Below are 18,797 nucleotides of genomic sequence, written 5' to 3'. Positions count from 1 at the left end.
GAGAAACAAGTACTCCGTACTTGACTTTGAAAGGGTCAGGTACCCTGCATGTGAGACACCGCCACTAAGGGGGTGTTTTCTATTAATACATTAATACTCTACCACTAGTGGACTCTTGTTTTGTCTCTTTAGGTTTTCTCTTTTTTTAGTATAATCTGCTTATTTCTGCTTTAAATAATGCGACGACTATGGAATGTACTCCGTACATATGTGCATACTAATGTATTAAAATAATCGCGGCAAGTCCGATCCACTAGAGTTCTCGATCGGCTTTGCGATCGAAGATGCTATTTTTAACTCCAAAAGAAGTTCGGATCTACATACAAAAACTATATATCATCCCAACGCAAGCTGATTAAACATATAATTCTTTCGTTGTACACATGCTATTGGAAATAGTCTATAATATCACAGGACAGCATTGCTGTTCATTTACTTCAACTCCTTGGGAGCCAGCATCAGCTCGGGGCGGACATACTGGTCGAACTCCTCCGAGGTGAGAGCCTTGAGCTCCATAGCGCTCTCCTTCAGAGTAAGGTTCTTCTTGTGAGCGTTCTTAGCCACCTTAGAGGCCATGTCGTAACCAATGACAGGGTTCAGGCAAGTCACGAGCATCAGACTATCATACAGTTAGAATTTGCCATCAAAAGTAAGGGGGGATTAAGCGCATACCTCTCGTTGAGAAGGGAGTTAATCCGTCCCTCGTTAGCCTCCAGACCCTCCACCAGGTGGGAACGGAAACTGTTCATGCCATCAGAGAGAATGCGCACGCTGTGAAGCAGGTTGGAGATCATCACGGGCTTAAAGACGTTAAGCTCGAACTGGCCGTTCATGCCACCGATGGTGGCAGCGACGTGATTACCCATAACCTGGGAGCAGACCATGGTGAGGGACTCGCACTGGGTGGGGTTGACCTTTCCGGGCATAATAGAAGAGCCGGGCTCGTTCTCGGGCAGGCTCAGCTCGCCCAGGCCGCAGCGAGGGCCGGAACCCAGGTAGCGCACATCCTGGGCAATCTTGAAGAGGGAGGCGGCCAGGGTGTTGAGGGAGCCGGAGGCCTCGATAATAGAATCGTGGGCAGCCAGAACCTCGAACTTGTTGGGGGCGGTCTTGAACTCGGTGCCGGTCAGCTTGGTGATCTCAGCAGCGACGGCCTCGTCGAAGCCCTTGAAGGTGTTGAGACCAGTGCCGACAGCGGTACCACCCTGAGCCAAGTAGCGCAGGTGGGGAAGAGTGGCCTGGACACGCTCGATGTTACGGTCGAGCTGGGCGACGTAGCCAGAGAACTCCTGGCCAAGAGTAAGGGGAGTGGCGTCCTGCAAGTGGGTGCGGCCGATCTTGATAATGTGCTCGAACTTGTCGACCTTCACCTGGAGGGCGTCGCGGAGGGCCTTGAGCGAAGGCAGAAGAGACTGCTCGATCTCGACAACGGCAGCGATGTGCATGACGGTGGGGAAGGAGTCATTGGAGGAGGCGGACATGTTAACGTGGTCGTTGGGGTGGACGGGCTTCTTGGAGCCCATGGTGCCACCGAGGATCTCAATAGCACGGTTGGAGATAACCTCGTTGGAGTTCATGTTGGACTGGGTGCCGGAACCGGTCTGCCAGACGACCAAAGGGAAGTGGTCCAGCAGCTTACCCTCAGCGACCTCAGCGGCGGCCTGCTTGATAGCCTCACCAATCTTGGGGTCTTACGCAAGTCAATAAACTGGCAACATCTAATTCCCACAAGAGTCTCACATACCAAGGCCATACTTCATGTTCACTTCAGCAGCAGCACCCTTCAGGATACCGAAGGCCTTGACCACCGGGGCAGGCATGCGATCCTGAGGCTGGTTGATGTCGAAGTTGCCCAGGGAGCTGTATCCATCAGCGACCTTGTTCTTTTGCCCATTGTAACATATCGATTTAATGGGGGCGTCTTACCGCTGGGTCTGCGCACCCCAGTACTTGTCTCCAGGGACCTATTGAGAAAAACATTAGCTCGGTGCGGCACCATTGCTGCGGCATTATTCACCCACCTGGATTTCACCAAAGGCATCGCTCTCAGTACGAGCGTCAACAGACTAGAGACCACAAATCAGTTTGTCTGGAATTGTTTGTCTACCGCGCTTCGAAACTGCATACCATTCTGACGGTAGTTCCAAAGGCTCGCTTGTTGGAGAAAGTGTTCAATGATTGAAGGCGGGGGAACTGAGCGAATTGACGGGTATTAGAGCTCAGAGACCGGGTAGCAAAGGGCGACAAAACGCTGCGAGCTGCGGGGGTGGCTCTGGCCGCATGTGTCAGGGTGGCCATAGAGCGCACCGCGGCTCGGGAGGAAGTTGGATTCATTGGATGACAATTGGGTTTGTAGCTGTACCAAAGAGGGTATGCAAAGGCTCACACCGAGCTCCTGAAGCTTCTATGGGAAGTAAAATCGAGGATTGGTCTCCTTTAAAGAAAAGTCGCAAATTTGAACTCAGCTCGACTCTCCGAGTCCCCAGCCGAAATTTCCCGGTATCGGCAGGACGGAAGGGAGACGGCTTGTTCGGCAGTGATGCTGGTAATATTGGGTAATATTCGGTAATATTCGGTAATACCTGGTTTAGTACTATGAAATTTATTTGTTTACGGCTTGAACTTATCCCTTGAGGCTGCCCAGGTGCCGCTTCATTGTCGCAACCACCTTCTCGTTGTATCGCTGACCTCCCTCCAGAATTCCATCGAGTAGAGCGAACACATGCGGAGCACCTGCAATTCGGTCTACCTCTACAGATACCCCAGCTTCTTGAAGCTTAGCTGCATACGCCTCTCCTTCATCGCGCAGCGGATCCAATTCCGCCGTAGACATCAACGCAGGGGCCAAGTTCTGGAAGTTCGGTGCGAGAATGGGTGATATCTTCCAATCCTAGAACAAATGAGCATCACAGTGGCAATTACTTCATGTCCAAACTTACCTCGTCAGACTCTGCCGGTCGAGGAACTCCTAGAAATTGTTGGTGGAAATATGCCATGCGCGCTGCTGGTAGCGCTGGAGCAAACTCCATCTCCCGGTATGACTCGTAGGGACAACCCTCGCGGTCAAATTCGCCTTCGGGAGTGAAGACGCGGTGCAAATCTGTCACCGGCACGGTCAAGACTTGCAAGCGCAGAGGAATGTTTTCATCACGACAGAGATGGCTGATGACGGCCGAAATCTGCCCCCCAGCTGATGCGCCGCCCACTGCGAACCTATCTGTGTCTAGACTGAACTCAGCTGCTTTGTGGGAGCGAATCTAGAGATTACTTTGTCAGCACTTGGTTCACATTCGAGGTCTTCGCCCGAGAGGTTCCTACCCAATTGAATGCAGTCCAACAATCATCCAGGGGAATAGGATATTTATTCTCGGGAGCTAGCCGGTAATCCACATCAAATGCGACAAGGTCCCCGTCAAGACCATGGACAACTCGCTTGCAGAAATCGTGGTCGTAGGCTAGTCCACCAAACACCCACCCACCACCATGGAAGTTGACATAGGCGCTCTCCTCTTCGGCTGACCCTGAGCGTCAAACTGGGGCGCCGGCTCAAATATTCGTACCGTTATTTCACCGCCATCGACAGGACATTTCTGCTCTGTGATGCGGAATATATCAGGGCCGGGAGCCCGGCCATAGGAAATGGCATAACGGGCAGGGTTCTTGTGGAATTCCTCAATCGGGATCTCGTGCGTATGTAGTCGCCCAGCATTAAACTTATTATAATATTCGACGTAGATTGGGTCATACCGAGGGAGCAACTCCGGGGGGATGCTATTGTGAAGTGGCTGGACAATAGCTGGAACCCGAAACTTATGCAATTCAGAATTACCGGCACCTACAGTTTGAGAGGCCATATTGGTAACAAAAAAAGCACGCTGTCTGGGATATAGGATGGATCGAGGTACAGAAGAGGAGGGGGTTTGGAGCAGCCTATCGAAGTCCACGTAGTACAGATCACGGGGTATTATTTAGATACATACATACCTAGGTAAATGTACCGACTTCGGTCTATATTCCCTAGGCAGATATGCACTGGATGTCATCAGAATATTTGTTATCACGGTACAAGCTGAGTGGTAGAATCCCTAGTTCAAGCGCCTTTGCCCTCCCTCATCGGCTGCAATCCAATAGGTGTCAAAGGACCAAAACAATGGCTCGAAAAAGTCCGACAAGTTATGGCTAGCTCAAAACTTCTCCTTTTAGTATGTTTGGTTTTGTTTCCTGTTGAAGTATATTTCCTATGTGATCATCTTGATATAACCGGATATAGATGAAAGCACACCATATAATGAAGGATGTAGTCGTGTGCTAGGCTTTTACATATTAGGAAAAGCCATTGAGGGTATATATCTATAAGGCTAGAAATAATAATTGGAACCAGAAGAAAAAGATTCATAAAATTTTGTAGAAAGAAAGAAATAAGGATCGAACGTAGATGTATATCCCCGCCCACTATATATCACTGCGCGGCCGCCTCTTCCGACTATTTTCCAACAACACACCACGAGCTGTCATCAACCCCTCTTGAATGGAGTGCTACACAAGAAAAACTCACATTTATCCTCTTGAGAATACAGTGCGTTTATAATTTGTGTCAGCAGTCCTCCGATGACATTCCATGCTGATGTTTAAAGTTTAGTCCTCCAAGATGAGGTCAATAACGTATCTCAAAGGCCGTCCATCAACTAGCACATGGCCAAAACCAGAAGGCTATTGACGGCTATCTTTTCCTTTGAATCAAACGAGGATGAAGGTATTGCAAGTTGCAAGCACCCGTGGACCCCGGAATCCGCTACTAAGCGGGACTTCCCGCGGGGCAAAAAAAGGACGGCGATATCGGGTTGACTCAGCGGACGATTCCCAAAGTTTTGATCTTTACTTCCAAGGTTACTTATACTCGCCGCGGCCTCGCCACATTTTGCCTGAAATTGATCCCAGGAACCCCAATTGCAGCGTGTATACATCACAATGAGCAAAATCGACACCCGTCTTAATGTCTCCCCAGTGCCTCCGGATGAGATCTTCGCCTTGAACGGAGCCTACGCAGTCGATCCCCACCCGCAGAAAGTTAGCTTGGGCGTGGGTGTCTACCGGACAGATGATGGAAAGCCATGGCCCCTTCCCGTCGTGCAAAAGGCCGAGAAGGAGCTGGTGGTAGACGACGACCTCTTCCGCCATGAATACACTGCGATCGAGGGCGATGTGCCTTTCCTAGGAATTGCGCGGGATCTGATGTTCGGATTCGAGGGCAAGCAGGGCGAAGAAGAGGCCAAGGCACGCATTGGTTCCGTGCAGACCGTCGCCGGCACCGGTGCCAACCATCTTGGCGCCCTGTTCCTTGCTCACCACATGAAGCCCCCCACCGTCTGGCTGTCCAACCCATCCTGGGCCAACCACCAGACCATTTGGGAGCTGGCCGGAGTGCCCCGCAAGACATACCCGTACTACCATGCTGCAACCCGGTCCTTCGACTTCGAGGGCATGATGTCCTCCCTCGAGTCCGAGGCCCAGGAGGGCGATGTTGTGCTGCTGCATGCCTGCGCGCACAACCCAACCGGCCTGGATCCCAACAAGGAGCAGTGGGTTGCCATCGCTGATCTTTGCGAGCGCAAGAAGCTCTTCCCCTTCTTTGACTCAGCCTACCAGGGCTTCGCCTCGGGCTCCGTTGAGGAGGACGCTTGGGCCGTCCGCTACTTCTTCAACAACAAGCCGGACATGGAGATGTGTGTGGCACAGAGCTTCTCCAAGAACTTCGGCCTGTACGGCCAGCGCGTTGGTGCGTTCCACTACTGTACCAACCGCGCCTCAACCACCCTGCGCGACGTCGTCGTGAACAACCTATGCCACCTGATCCGCGGCGAGTTCTCCATGGGCCCGCGTGTTGGCTGCAGCATCGTCAAGAAGGTTCTTACCAGCGAGGAGCTTACTGCCGACTGGCACCAGGACTTGCAGGTCATGAGCTCGCGCATCAAGACCATGCGTAAGGCTCTGTACAATGAGCTGGTCCGTCTGCAGACCCCCGGCACTTGGGAGCACATCATCCAGCAGGTAAGCGATCTGGATTTTGCCATACATGTAGCTTGCTCTTTACTAATTCTTTTTTTAGAACGGCATGTTCTCTTACACTGGCCTTAGCCCCAAGCAAGTCTACGCCTTGAAGGACAAATACCACATTTACCTGCTTAAGTCAGGCCGAGCATCTATCAGCGGCTGTAAGGACTCCCTAATCATAGATTCTCGTAAACATAAGCTGACATTGCGCACAGTGAGCCAAAAGAACGTCGCCTATGTCGCACAGGCGATTGACGATGTCATTCGCAACGAGAACTAGATTCGAGACGAGTCCGAACTGGATTCGTTTTGGATTTTCATTTTGTTTAGTCTGCCTCGATATGCATTCCAGTCTCAAAAGGGGCTGAAAAACTTTTTCTTTTCTGGTTGACTACTGACTTCAAATCTTTGCATCTGGCGGGCCCATCTATTTACGACGTTTCATGAGATAGAATTCCAATTAAGAGAACCATAGCCACATGTGCAGTTTGGTGTTCTTACCTACAATGTAATCATCTGGATTCCAGACATATACCTAGGTAAACCGGAACAATCGAGTCAATGAGCAAGGCTGCATTAGGAAAATTGGGTACTGTACATATAACAGTAAACGGAATATGAGAAAGGAAAAAGAGGAATCAAAGTCGGAGCACGTTCGTAAGAATCCTATGGTTTGTCCGCTTAAGTGAAGAGACACGCCACTAACCACAACAAGGTAAAACTGTACTGATAAAGTCGTAGACGCTGGTCGACAATGGGGACAAAAGCAGGGTAGGGATGTCAAGAGATTGACCGCGAAGCACGGGCAGAGCAGAATATGTTATCAGAGGGCCATTCAGAGAGGCACTTCGTTGAAGTCACCCTCACCCTCTTTGCCTTTGCCCTTTGGGCCTCCGATGGTTGTCGACTCGGAGTCATCCTCGGGCCTGTTCTGTGGAAGGGTTTGCTCTTTCTCTGTATCTCCATTGCTCTCCTCTGCAGCTTCGGCTTCAGGCTCCTCGTTCTTCGCCTCCGGAGAAGGTGCCGCTTCTGCCTCACCGTTCTGCACAGGCTCATTTGTATCTTCGGCTTCATCTTTGGGCGGGGGCGGAGGGGGTGGGTGGTCATCTGACCCATCTTGTGATCCAACCTCTTGTGTCTGGGTCTGGGTCTGGGGTTGGCTACTCGTCTCTCCCCCAGGGAATGGAGTCAGAGGAGGCTCCTCGGGCACCTGTTCTTGCGCAGGGCTCCGTTGGGGCTGAGTGCTGAGCCTTCCCTGGTTGGCGCTTGTCGCGGTTGAAAGAGTAGAAGTAGTACGCTGATGGGACGAGCCGTGGATCACGCCGAGTTGACGTGCCTTGGGGTCTGCGTTGAGATAGTAGCCACGCACACCGGCAATGGTCCCCTCTGTCTCGCAAGCATCCACCCACTCCGGCACCACGACAGGGATGTTCATCTCCACAGCCTTCTCCCACTGCGCACCCCGTCCTTCCGTGCAGACGAAGTGAGTAGTATCGATACGGACCGAGTCGATCATCTTGCCTCCAATGCGATCCAATGCAGCACCGAGAGCCTCTTTCTGCTGTGGATCGAGAATGCCCGTTGTGACGGTGATACCAGACAGATCGGTCATCTTGTGTGTGCGACACGTCAGCTTCTCCGACTGGTAGGTGCCTGCCGTAGTCCGCAGAACCAGATGGAATGAGTACTCGGAGTGAATGGCCAGACCGCTGATTTTTGTGCTGCGAGTCTCGAGCGGGCGTGGTATGGAGCCGGCCTTCGAGCCATTGCGGTAGAGGGATAGCGATTTCAGGGATGCAGTGGCTAGGTCGATTGGGTCCCACTCGAGAACGAGCGACGTCTGGGTTGCATTTCGCAGGCGCAGAACGGGTGGCGACGGGGCCTTGACACCGTAGGTATTTAAAATCCGCTTCTGGAGGGATTGGAAGGCAGATGCGCTCGCTGCTTCGGCGGCATGGTTGCGCGAAACGGTGATATCGACAATGCTGCCTGAGCTAATGTTGTTCGGAAGGAGGACTGAGGGGAATTCAATCTGCGCGGAAAATTGTCAGTAAAGCGTACTTGTTTGCTATTGATGTTCTGCAGAAATTCAAGTCGTCGATGTCTGGGGAGTAGGGAGCAGGCGACCAGGGGTTTGAGCTTACGAGTCGATTGTCTTGGGTGAGGAGCACGGCAACACCCGCGTCTACCTTGCCAACTGTCAAGGAAACTAACATAGCGAGGATGAAAGAGGGGGAAGTTTAGGGTAAGTGGTGGTGGTTGTCAAGTGAGTCTTTAGCCTAGACCTTCGGGTCGTTGATTCCGCCAGATCGGCATTTAGCGAGATACCGGGAAGCTAAGATACTCGGGCTTCTATATTTACTTCTGTAGCCCAGAGCCAACAATAAATCATTTCCAAAACTGGAGGGTATAATGAACAGAAGGAACAAAAGTTGATATAATTTGAATCTCAGATGCAAACCAATTTCCTCTAAACGCCATAATCGCAAGGTCTCCCAGATAATGTACAGCAACAGTCCACCAGTCGACTGCTACATGTATTATACAAGGTGTTCTGGTAATGCTAATATACATTGAATCTCGCGGGGTCGCATGATGTTTGTGACTTGTCCGCGATTCGCCATTTCGAGTGTGGCTCATCGACAATAGGTCATTTCCGTGCTGATTCATGATCCAGAAGCAAGGATATTAAATGATGTACATCCTTCTGGACTACCTCGAAGTCCTGTGTCACACATGGCGGCTGAATGTAGATGTCCATGGTTCCTGATAATTTTTGCTCCGCGAAGGGGACTCAGAAACGAGCGGTTTCCCCAGCTTATCCAATCCTTGCTGCCTCAAAGCCTGCTCAACAGCAATTCGCACTCTGCGCGCGCACCAGGAGCGAACCACCCGCTTGCTTTGCTGGAGCTGTGTCACCGAAACCCGCCACCATAATGTATTTCTTTCACGATGTCCACAGAGATCGACAATTTTGGGCCGGAGCGGATGGGTAGGAGAATTCAAATAGCGGGCGGCAACTGGAGGGGTGTTGCATTTCGGCCAATACCGAAGCACCAAGCTTTTTGTAGACGTGGTAAATTTCACTGCCATGGTAAAAGAGGTCTATCGGTGGTCGTAAGGGTATGCTGGTTTGGGCTGTGAATTATAAGGAGGGTCGTAGGACATTGATATCATGTCGGGTTGGACACCACGATGTTTAGTAAACAGAGCCGGAACTGGCGAAGGTTTACGGACACCTCAAAGGGGCAATTGGAGGTTCGCAATATATATCCAAAGAGATATCATCGAGCCAGCAAGGATAGTATAACGGATTATTGTGAATGTACTCGGGAGGCGCTGAATCTTTGGAGATTGCGTCGATAAAGCAGTCGCGTGCTTATTTGTTAGGACACGCCGCACAGAGGGCAAGACAGCTGTAATTGAAACGGATCCTCAGGCTCTTGTCAGACCTGACAATACCTTGTATCGCAAAGCCTCAGACTTTTCCTCAGAAATGCCCTTGCAAACTTCCAAACTTGACATCCATGGATTGTTTCTTTCTCGCCTCATCTTTTTCTGCCAATCAAATCAGGCGGTCAAATTTTACCCCGAAACCAGGCATCAAGGCAGAAATATGCCGTAAGCGGGGGCGAAACGCTGTGACGCCACTGGGCAGCGAGTGCCTGATTACATAATAAGCAAGATTTGAATACCAGTGCGCAGAAACCCCACCTCCTTCTTTCTTCAACTCTCACTTCCCTAATCAACTTTCGATTAGGCCTCTTCAGATCTTCGTTGATCTAAGGAAAAAATCTACACCAGAGAGACTTGACCTAGGTGAAAAGGTCACGACAACCGTCATGCCCAAGAACAAGGGAAAGGTAAGCTTGCAAAATATCCCCCCTCCTGGTGATAATTTCTTCGCCACATCCACCGTCGTCCGCTCAAGGGTAGCCACCTACCCCTCGAGCTGGTGACTTTTTGGACTCGTGGGAGAAGTTTTTATCTTTTTATTTTTCGAAAGCAACATTACTTTATGGGACATATTCTAACAATCAAATATAGGGCGGTAAGAACCGTCGTCGCGGCAAGAACGAGAACGACAATGAGAAGCGTGAACTTGTCTTCAAGGAGGAGGGCCAGGAGTACGCTCAGGTCGTGAAGATGCTGGGCAACGGTCGTCTAGAGGCACTCTGCTTCGACGGCGAGAAGCGTCTTGCCCACATCCGTGGCAAGCTCCGCAAGAAGGTCTGGATCAACCAGGGTGATATCATTCTCCTCTCGCTCCGTGACTACCAGGACGAGAAAGGTGATGTTATCATGAAGTACACCGCCGACGAGGCCCGTTCTCTGAAGGCCTACGGCGAGCTGCCCGAGCACGCTAAGATCAACGAGACCGATACCTATGGCGGTGAAGGCTTGGACGACAACGTCGAATTCGACGAGGATCGCGAAAGCGAAGACGAGAAGGATATCGATGTCGACGAGCTCTAAGCTCATCCCCTGCTACTCCCAGAGTTCGATGCTCTGCCCTGCAAGAATACCGTGGATACATCCCCTCTCAGTATTCTCCATGTTCGCCAAATCCCTCTCCTCCTACTCGCCGCCTTTGGCACAGTGCCGTCGCTCATGCTCCGAAACTGCCTTTGACTACTTGCCACGCGAGGCAATTTCGACATCCGATTCCCTCTGTACATCCGTTTGAATGGGACCAAGAGCATCACTCACCTCCCCAGCATACGACGCTGCTCCTCACCTCGGCTTGCATGAGGATAGGGACACCCCTCCATTCTGGCGCTACTGCGACAACTTTTACGGGCCTAAAGCCATCGAACAGAGGACCCTCGGTGTTTGTCCATTGGCGATTTTGGATTCTCCAAGGTGGATCGATCCTCGATACCATTTTCGTCCTTTTTGCAAATATCTTGGGATCATGACAGAGACTAAAATGATTGCTATGCACACATCATGAACCTGTGTGCTTGTTTTCCTGCATTGCATTGCATTGCATGCGGTGTGTTTACTCTGCTCAGCCTCGACTTGCTTTTCTTTCCGTTCTTTTATGATAGAGTCATGAAATGGGCCACGAGAATTGAAAATATCATTTTTAGAAGACATACCTTCTTTTGTAGACCAATTCAAAACAGTAATCAGACAAATGAACCTTGGGAAGTGAATATCTCGTAACCAAGCTCCAGCCACCTGCGCAATTTCAGCCCATGATGTTGTGTACAAGTCAGGTATATCTTGGATGTGTTCACGTACAATTTCAATCTAATTACTATGTACATGTATTCTATGTATCCATGTCTTTCTGCTGAAATATCAATCAGATCAAGAATCCAAACTACCCTTCCCCTTAGTCGATCCCTCTACACACTGCCCACCTCCAAACATAGCCTTCGCCGCAGCCTGCCAAACGGTCTCCCTTTCCAAATAATTATCCAGCGTATAGAACAGGCGACATTCAGCAGCTTCATAAACAAACTGTAGCGGTGTTTGGTCATCCTCCGGGTCATACTCATTCCGCAAATTCAGGTTGCCACTCCACTGAAGCGACGCTGTTGTGCTCGGGCTGGACTCATTAAATGCCTTCCACTCGGCAGATGTCAGTAGTGGCGCTCCAGTGTTGGTCGAGTCTCTGATCAGACCGTTCGCTTGCTCGATGTACCCATTGATGTAGTTGATCCCGAGTGACTGGCCGCCCTTAACGCCACCGACGCCCTGCATGGGTGCCTTTCGTGGACGGCCGCCGAAGGTGATAGTGCGGACACCCTGGCGTTTCATCAGCTTGACGAAGAACGCGCAAGTTGAGACACAGTCGCCGTCTGTGATCTGTAATTGGAACCTGTGTTAGTTTGCTTTTCTCTTTTCTGTATTCTTTCCTGGGACAAACACGTACAATAGCGATGTTATCTGCCGGGAAGGGTGATTTGCTTGGGTTCAACGGAACTGGGCCGTAGCCGTTGATGGGGAAGTTTTTTGATGAGGTGGAGGTGTAGTTGAAGTTGGCTAGGAGGCTAGAAGCAGAGCTCCCAAGAATTTCATGTGGCCCATAGAGATCTTCCCACGAGCTGAAGCCGGTTCTCTGGTCGGGCCGAACCATCTGCCGATATGCAAAGACATTGCTTGTGTCCGTGCTGCCGTCACGCGAGTATGCCTTAGTGAGGTATTCGGCTGCATCGTGTGCTCGGAACCGCGTGGCTGTGTATGGGGCAGCGTTGGGGAAGAAAATACGAGACAGGTCGATGCCAATAGACATGTATCCACCGGGGTTGGATGACAGGTCAATCAAGACGTTCTTCTTTCCAGATTCGGTGCTGTTTTGCAAGAAGTCGACCGCAATCTTAGAGACCTCTGATGCGCTGGATGAGAACGTGGGCAGAAAGATGATTGCTGTGTCCTCTAGCCCTGATAATTTGGAGTAATATCCAGCAATCGAATTAGCCGAGCTGCGCCAGGTAGTGCTGGGAAGCCCCTCTATCTCAGAGGAGGCTTCTTCAGCGCCAGATAGGCTGCTCGAAGCTGTAGACAAGTCTCGAGGAAGGCACGCTATTTCGTAGAGGCGCGTGCCGTTTCCATAAGAAAAGAACTTTTCGCTCGGTGTAGCCGTTTTCTGGATAGTCTTCTCGGTGCCATTGCCAAACTTGAGGGACAGCTGAGCGCCATCAGTCCAGTCTCCAATGGAAGCCCAGATTCCATTCACACCAGTAGGAGTGTTCGTGACACTGCGGGCTGGCGCAGGGAATACTCGATTGTATCTGTGACAGTTAGTGTGATTCAATACTGTAGTTACAGAAGGATACCCACTGTGCATCACGATCCTGGAGGTTCTGATCACTGGAATATGATTCAAGGTATGTGGCCACGTTAGTGCCGTTGATGGACACCAGAGGCGAGACGGCGTCTGGGTCGACCTTCTGCAGTTTTGCATCACCTGGCATGTTAGTTTGAGGTTTTGATACAGATATCGAGCCAAGCATACCTAGAGCGTACACTTGAGGAAGCGCGAGCCCGTCTTTTGAGATTGACACCAGGGGCATATCGATCTGATATGTGAAGATTGACTGCGAGCATAGCTGGAAGGCCAAGTGACCATCATGGGCTGTTTTGATGAGGCGGTTAATTTCCAAGTCCATCTCAAATTGGCTGGTATAGCTGTTGCTCTTGGCCTTGCCCATTATCGTATCGATTCCCTTCATGATATCCGTGGAGGGCATTGTATACCCAGTAGGCGGATCTAACGATATAAGTTAGACAGGTTAAAAAGTTCTCGTTCAAATCGGTATCACTTACCCTTCAAAATATCGATAGTTGACTGGAACTCGAGAATCTTACGAACCTGAATCAGGAAATCAAGGGCACGGTCCGAGTCAAAGGGCATAGATGACAGACACTGATGTGCCATCTCATGAGGCACAATGGCATTTGCTGCCACAGTTAGCCATCAAACAACTGACGATTCTAAGCCCATGACATACTCTGGTCTTTATTGGCATCTTCCACCAATTTGCTAACCTGAGCACATGGCTCAACATCGCGTATACTCCCGGCAGCACCAACAACAGCCGCCAAAGCGACCGGAGTCAACACAGTCTTGAGATGCATGGTGATAAGTTGGAGACGTCAGGGGCCTGCCATAATAATTCTGACCTTGAAGGGACCCATTCGCTTCTCCACTCTTTCTCAGGGGTCCTTGCTTCGGCTGTTGACTGGGGGCTGTTCTGTTTTTAGTTGATCTGCACGATCGTCGCCAAGGCGGAAGGAGGTCTTATGGGGGTCGGGGTACGGAGTAGGCCAAGTTCAAATTGATTCAGAGTCCGCATGTGCAGATGTCTCAGTTGTTTGCTGCTTTCATTTGTATTTGTCTGAGGATTTGGGTAAAAACAAGAGATGTGATGGGATCAATTTTTGATGCACATGTAGTTGTATTCGTTACACATTACCGCATTTGTTGACGTACACAGCAATTTTTGGTACCTAGGTACTTTATTTAAATTGCATCAAAGTCATAATTTGATTAAGAATGCACTAGTGACTCAAGGCTGAATTCTCTATTAATCAAATACGCTTTTCTGGAAGAAAGCAACTATCTTACGTGCAGCTTCTTTGCCAACCAGTGGATCCAGCTGCTCGACCTCCATGTTGGCAATATCACTAATATTGTCGGTTTCGATGATCAGCCGCTCTAGAGCCTGGGGTGTAACACCTGGAACAGCTCGCAACATGTCTTGTGGAAGAAGATTGAAGGTACGGTGCTCAATCCCAGCGGCAGCCATGAGGTCGGCGGAGCCAGACGAATTAGATATATCAATATCAAGACCTAGCTGAACTGCGCGGAGTGGATCTGGTTCCTGGGCGTTCTTTTTGAGCTCAGCAAAAATCTCAGCTGTCTGATAAGGGGATGAAGACCAGACTATCTTTAGGCGTGGGAAGGCGAGAGTGAGGAGCACAAGTAGATGCTGAGCGGACTTTGGATTAGACGGATTGGCAAGCGAGCTGCTGCTTGTGCTGGTTGCAGTGCCGGAAGATGAGAAGCCGTAGTCTGTCATAAACGTGGGCCCTGTTGGAACGGAGGCGAACGCATCAAAAGTGAAAGATTTGTTTTGATCAAACTCGATCAATAGTAATGGGCTCTTGTAATACTGGAGCATGGTCTCAGCCTGGTTGTAAAGGCGGCCATTCTTGAGAGAGCTTATGAGATCACGGATCGATTTCCTTTCGACACAAATGTCTGGAGTGAGAATGTAGTCACCCACGGTGAGCTGGCAGGGAATCACAATCATGTTGTTCCCATGTAAGAGAGATGGCAAGGCGCTTCGGAACTCCCGGACATCAACTACAACCCGAGGAGGGGATGCTGTAGCTGCCAGTCGTCCTCCTCCAGCAATACGAGTATTGACTGTCCGGAGGAATTGCTCCTGGGGGTCTTCGGCCTTTTTGTCGTGCGTCAAGGTGACTGCCATGTTCTGAAAATCGAGTTAGCTAGCAATTCGAAGTGCTGTAGCTGGGTGGCTTACCCCCTTCTCTTTGATCAGCTTTGTGAATGAGTCTTTCTCTCGTCGGACAGCACTCAGATACCGTTGTTCCTCAACAGAGCCACCATAATACATGAAGTAGACCTTCACGTTTCGCCCTGAATGAGAACTGCGATATACCTCGACCCTTCGAATGAATGCGGGATCGGGTTCGTACATGATAATATACCGTGGGCGCACTTCCTCGAGTATATGCTCATCCATGTCACCGTCGTAAGGGTGTATCATGACTAGATCGTTCATATCATATAATTCGTAGAAATCTTCCATATCCTCCAGTTCATCGAGAATAACCTCCTCTTTCTGCGTTTCTTCCACCTTAGTGGGCTGAATCTCACTTAGCAAGCCGACGACCTGACCTGGCAATTCGACTTCGGTTTGGACACTGCTACTTGGCACACGACCTGCAGCCGAGGTGACTGCGCCGCCGCCACGTACTCGACGGCGTTTGTTTGGAGGAGGCCTTCCTTGATGCGCACTCTGGGCGGCTGGTGACTCAGAAGGTTTTCCAGACCTGTCGTCCTCTCCTGACTGGGACAGATTTTTGTTGACATTTGAAAGAGACCTCTTCCAATCGAGGTACTCTCGCAGCCGACGGCGCATCATTAGCTCCGCAGAGGGCTTGTCATCGCTCGGATCATCATCTTCGGATTCGGACGCTTGAGCAATTTTGGCATGCATGGTGCCAATGTACTCGCGAAGCTGGCGGCATACTCGTTGATCACTACACATAATCAATATGGTACTATTCGATTGATCCATTCGCACAGGATGGAGGTAAGCGTCGTGTTCGATTTCTGCAAGGACCTCTGATAAGACACTCCACTTTGGGAGTTCCTCTAGAGCTGGGTTCAACTCAGAGGAAAATGTAGTCGAAGATGAAAGCCGGGTCAATTCGTTGTTCAATTTGCCTTCGTAGACTCGCGATTTGGCCGTCTGGAAAAGAACGTGGGCAGCATCAAGGAAAAGCCACGGTGAGTAACTATGCCTGCTGGAGCCGGGAGGCGGAGCGTTCGCAGACACGATAGTGTCAAGGTACTTAACAAAAGATACCGCATCGTAACTGAGTAAAGCACTGCAGAACTGTCAGTATAGATAAATGGAAAGACACATGGGAGACACACTGAAGGATTGCTCGTAGGTCTGTCAGGTCGCTAACGATTTGTCTTGTCCTAAAGCTCACACGGTGCCAGATTGGGTCAAGTTGACGTCTGATAATCATATCAAAGTTCCTGTGCAAAGCACTGTCCAATGTCCACTCTTCCATATCCAACCCGGTGTTGCTCTTCCTAAGCTCAGTGATACTGATCTCTACACATTCCAGAACAGCATTTTGAATTTCCCTCATTTTGTCGCTCATGGGAACTTCCAATTCAATCACTTCTGCCTTGCGGTTTCCTTCTAGGGACTCAGCAACAGAAACGTGGAACCTAGGCCACAGTGAGGCCTTGCGTAGGAAAAGGTTCCGCAGCATATTAGCCAACGGGGAAAAGCCCGTAGTAAATGGCTCCGGAGAGTCGGAGAATGCTTTCAAGAAGCCACGCTTGTTCGATTGCCGGTATACCCGGACAATAAATGCTTCGAGGGACGTCGCCAAGACCTTATCGGCATGCAAAATGACCATCCCAGTGACTTTCTCGGGATCAAGAAGTTCTAGAAAGATCAGCGAGTGTCTTGAGCCTCTTATACTAGACATGCATACTCGATAATAAGTCCACAACCAATATTCTGGATGTCACACTCAGAATACCCCCTTCGCCGTACATCCTCTCTCTGGGAATTTCGTCAATACGTCGCAATCGACATGGCAGAACAAGAAACCCACCGCAACGGCACCGTAGCTTTCTCGGTATTGATCACTTTTAACCCCCTAGCAAGAGGGGACTTGCTGGTAGCGTAATGCTCCGCCAATGCTGGTTTTTAGAGTCCATCAGCTTCCAACACCGGCGCCCGACTTGGGATGTAAACCAATCCACATACCCTCTCCGATCCATTCATTCTCACGTTGGTCTGCACCCACCACCAGGACCAGATTGTTTCCCGCCGCATCATAAAAATGGAGGAGGTTCGATATTAGGTGTAGAAGCCCGAGGCCTCGTGCAAGGATGACTAGCTCATCTTCGGCGCGTAGTTCGGTAAAGAGCTCCTGCTGGTATTGCTTACTGAGGGTTAGCGGTAAGCCTGCGCCGGGGTAATAGGGTACTTACCAGTGGTAGGGACAACTTCACCGGCACACTAGACCGTTCTGGAGGCATTGGGATCACTTCCTAACGCGTTGAGCAGTGAAGGGTACGGTCGGCGAGATGTCGCGCGATCACGTGTGCTATGATGTATGACGTAATGGATGGGTGTTGGAGAATACGCAGCCTAAGAAAGGAGCTGAATCCCAAATGGTGTATTTATTCTATTTCCAGTATTGTTTGTTTAATATCTATCAAGCGGCTACCTAGGTACTTTCCGTATGTTGGTGATGGACCTAGTTTGGGCCATAACCCGCTATAGGTATACAAGGGCAAGTTGCCTTGAATGGCAGAAACTGGAATTAAATTAAGTACAGATAGATAAGCATTGTTGATCGATGTTCTCTCAGTTGGATGGCTTGTTTAGTTCCTTCGCGCGTGCCTCGAGCTCCTCTTTCGAAGCCTTGGGAGGCATATCTACAAAGTGTCAGTCGCGGGCCTGTGCAGATCTAGTAGCCAACTTACTGTCCGGAATCTGGGGTCCCTTTGATAAGAAGTCTGCTGCAGTCGCTTTTTGGGGTTGTTGCCCGGGTGTCTTCTCGGCCTCGTTTCCTCCCTTTTGGGGCGCAGATGGGAAGTCCGACGACTCGGGGATGACCGGCATTTTGTAGAGATAGGAGAGTTTCTTGTTGGGTTGTCACTAGCTAATGTAGCTCTTTTTCACTGGTAATAGATCAAATAAATCTGGTAATTCGTTGATGGTGAGTTGAAGAGACAGGTCCTGAAGGTTGGTGGAATGTCTGCTTTATAGATCTTGAGCGGGATGACGTCGGTGGTCGGATTGCAACGAATAGCATGATATAGTTGCCTAAACACGTTCACTTCGAGAAGAAACAAGATGCAAATGCAAATGCAATCCATTTGTATCTACTCCGCACCTAGGTAGCTATACGTCCTTGATCTCCCCTGCCAGGTGAGGCTTTCCTATCTAAGCTGCCGCCACTTTTATAAGGGCGCTCAGAATCAGGGCTTACTAAGTAGATTTCAGTCTAGGCTGGCTCTTAAGCTGCTAGGATTAGTGTCTAATAAACGCTTAGTGCGTGGGAATAGACAACACAATTTATGTTGGAACGTATCATGAGCTATAACTCCATGGATAGCGGGTATGCTATTCAACTATAGTAATATCCAATACAACATAACTACATAGATACCAAATGGGAGTTGACACATTAGAATAAAACAACCTATATTTTGATTGTGAAGGATTTTATCCCTGAAAAGTTCAAATTAGCTAAACTTAGAACTACCTGAGAGGAATAATCCGCCACTGATGATGGGACTCTAACACGGGCTGGATTGACCTCAATACAACAAACCTTGGAAGGGATTCATGCAGGCGTTACGATGAGATGACTAAGCGAAACGAAGCGACTCATTCGCCTGTCCTCCCCAGATGAACAGCACTGCCTCGTATGATTGCCCATGTTCCGTGGTTAACGAAAGAAAAAAACAAGAGATATTTGATCTGATTCCTTTTTCGAGG

At 49.9% G+C, this 18,797-nt stretch overlaps 9 protein-coding genes across 9 annotated transcripts; 2 read left to right on the top strand and 7 right to left on the bottom strand.

Moving 5' to 3' along the window:
- Window positions 1-432: 432 nt before the first annotated feature.
- On the bottom strand, window positions 433-2,334 carry N7489_009804 (class II fumarate hydratase; the record flags this gene model as incomplete). Its single annotated transcript, XM_056715554.1, has 6 exons — window positions 433-619; window positions 673-1,690; window positions 1,745-1,860; window positions 1,927-1,964; window positions 2,022-2,066; window positions 2,128-2,334. 6 exons carry the CDS (start codon window positions 2,332-2,334, stop codon window positions 433-435), a joined length of 1,611 nt encoding a protein of 536 aa, XP_056563176.1.
- A 289-nt stretch (window positions 2,335-2,623) lies between these two features.
- N7489_009803 (alpha/beta hydrolase) lies at window positions 2,624-3,854 on the bottom strand (the record flags this gene model as incomplete). The annotated part of the gene is made up of 4 exons (XM_056715553.1): window positions 2,624-2,890; window positions 2,940-3,257; window positions 3,319-3,521; window positions 3,572-3,854. The coding sequence occupies 4 exons, from the start codon at window positions 3,852-3,854 to the stop codon at window positions 2,624-2,626; spliced, it is 1,071 nt and encodes a 356-aa protein (XP_056563175.1).
- Window positions 3,855-4,968: 1,114 nt separating this feature from the next.
- On the top strand, window positions 4,969-6,331 carry N7489_009802 (putative aspartate transaminase; the record flags this gene model as incomplete). Its single annotated transcript, XM_056715552.1, has 3 exons — window positions 4,969-6,048; window positions 6,107-6,212; window positions 6,267-6,331. The coding sequence occupies 3 exons, from the start codon at window positions 4,969-4,971 to the stop codon at window positions 6,329-6,331; spliced, it is 1,251 nt and encodes a 416-aa protein (XP_056563174.1).
- A 555-nt stretch (window positions 6,332-6,886) lies between these two features.
- N7489_009801 (putative chitin biosynthesis protein (Chs5)) lies at window positions 6,887-8,267 on the bottom strand (the record flags this gene model as incomplete). The annotated part of the gene is made up of 2 exons (XM_056715551.1): window positions 6,887-8,083; window positions 8,196-8,267. 2 exons carry the CDS (start codon window positions 8,265-8,267, stop codon window positions 6,887-6,889), a joined length of 1,269 nt encoding a protein of 422 aa, XP_056563173.1.
- Window positions 8,268-8,701: 434 nt separating this feature from the next.
- N7489_009800 (uncharacterized protein) lies at window positions 8,702-9,144 on the bottom strand (the record flags this gene model as incomplete). Its single annotated transcript, XM_056715550.1, is given in 2 exon segments — window positions 8,702-8,776; window positions 8,788-9,144. 2 exon segments carry the CDS (start codon window positions 9,142-9,144, stop codon window positions 8,702-8,704), a joined length of 432 nt encoding a protein of 143 aa, XP_056563172.1.
- A 749-nt stretch (window positions 9,145-9,893) lies between these two features.
- On the top strand, window positions 9,894-10,527 carry N7489_009799 (translation initiation complex factor eIF1A; the record flags this gene model as incomplete). The annotated part of the gene is made up of 2 exons (XM_056715549.1): window positions 9,894-9,914; window positions 10,099-10,527. 2 exons carry the CDS (start codon window positions 9,894-9,896, stop codon window positions 10,525-10,527), a joined length of 450 nt encoding a protein of 149 aa, XP_056563171.1.
- Window positions 10,528-11,367: 840 nt separating this feature from the next.
- N7489_009798 (uncharacterized protein) lies at window positions 11,368-13,641 on the bottom strand (the record flags this gene model as incomplete). Its single annotated transcript, XM_056715548.1, has 6 exons — window positions 11,368-11,868; window positions 11,936-12,794; window positions 12,844-12,970; window positions 13,019-13,273; window positions 13,330-13,464; window positions 13,515-13,641. The coding sequence occupies 6 exons, from the start codon at window positions 13,639-13,641 to the stop codon at window positions 11,368-11,370; spliced, it is 2,004 nt and encodes a 667-aa protein (XP_056563170.1).
- A 449-nt stretch (window positions 13,642-14,090) lies between these two features.
- Window positions 14,091-17,326, bottom strand: N7489_009797 (ssDNA endodeoxyribonuclease RAD1; the record flags this gene model as incomplete). The annotated part of the gene is made up of 7 exons (XM_056715547.1): window positions 14,091-15,002; window positions 15,054-16,146; window positions 16,196-16,724; window positions 16,774-16,844; window positions 16,897-16,984; window positions 17,052-17,229; window positions 17,279-17,326. The coding sequence occupies 7 exons, from the start codon at window positions 17,324-17,326 to the stop codon at window positions 14,091-14,093; spliced, it is 2,919 nt and encodes a 972-aa protein (XP_056563169.1).
- Window positions 17,327-17,657: 331 nt separating this feature from the next.
- Window positions 17,658-17,915, bottom strand: N7489_009796 (uncharacterized protein; the record flags this gene model as incomplete). The annotated part of the gene is made up of 2 exons (XM_056715546.1): window positions 17,658-17,728; window positions 17,777-17,915. The coding sequence occupies 2 exons, from the start codon at window positions 17,913-17,915 to the stop codon at window positions 17,658-17,660; spliced, it is 210 nt and encodes a 69-aa protein (XP_056563168.1).
- Between the last annotated feature and the right edge of the window lie 882 nt (window positions 17,916-18,797).

This window comes from Penicillium chrysogenum (assembly GCF_028827035.1).
Source record: "Penicillium chrysogenum strain IBT 35668 chromosome Unknown utg000005l_segment0_segment0, whole genome shotgun sequence".
Taxonomy (NCBI): domain Eukaryota; kingdom Fungi; phylum Ascomycota; class Eurotiomycetes; order Eurotiales; family Aspergillaceae; genus Penicillium; species Penicillium chrysogenum.
This window is presented reverse-complemented; position numbering and strand designations above follow the sequence as displayed.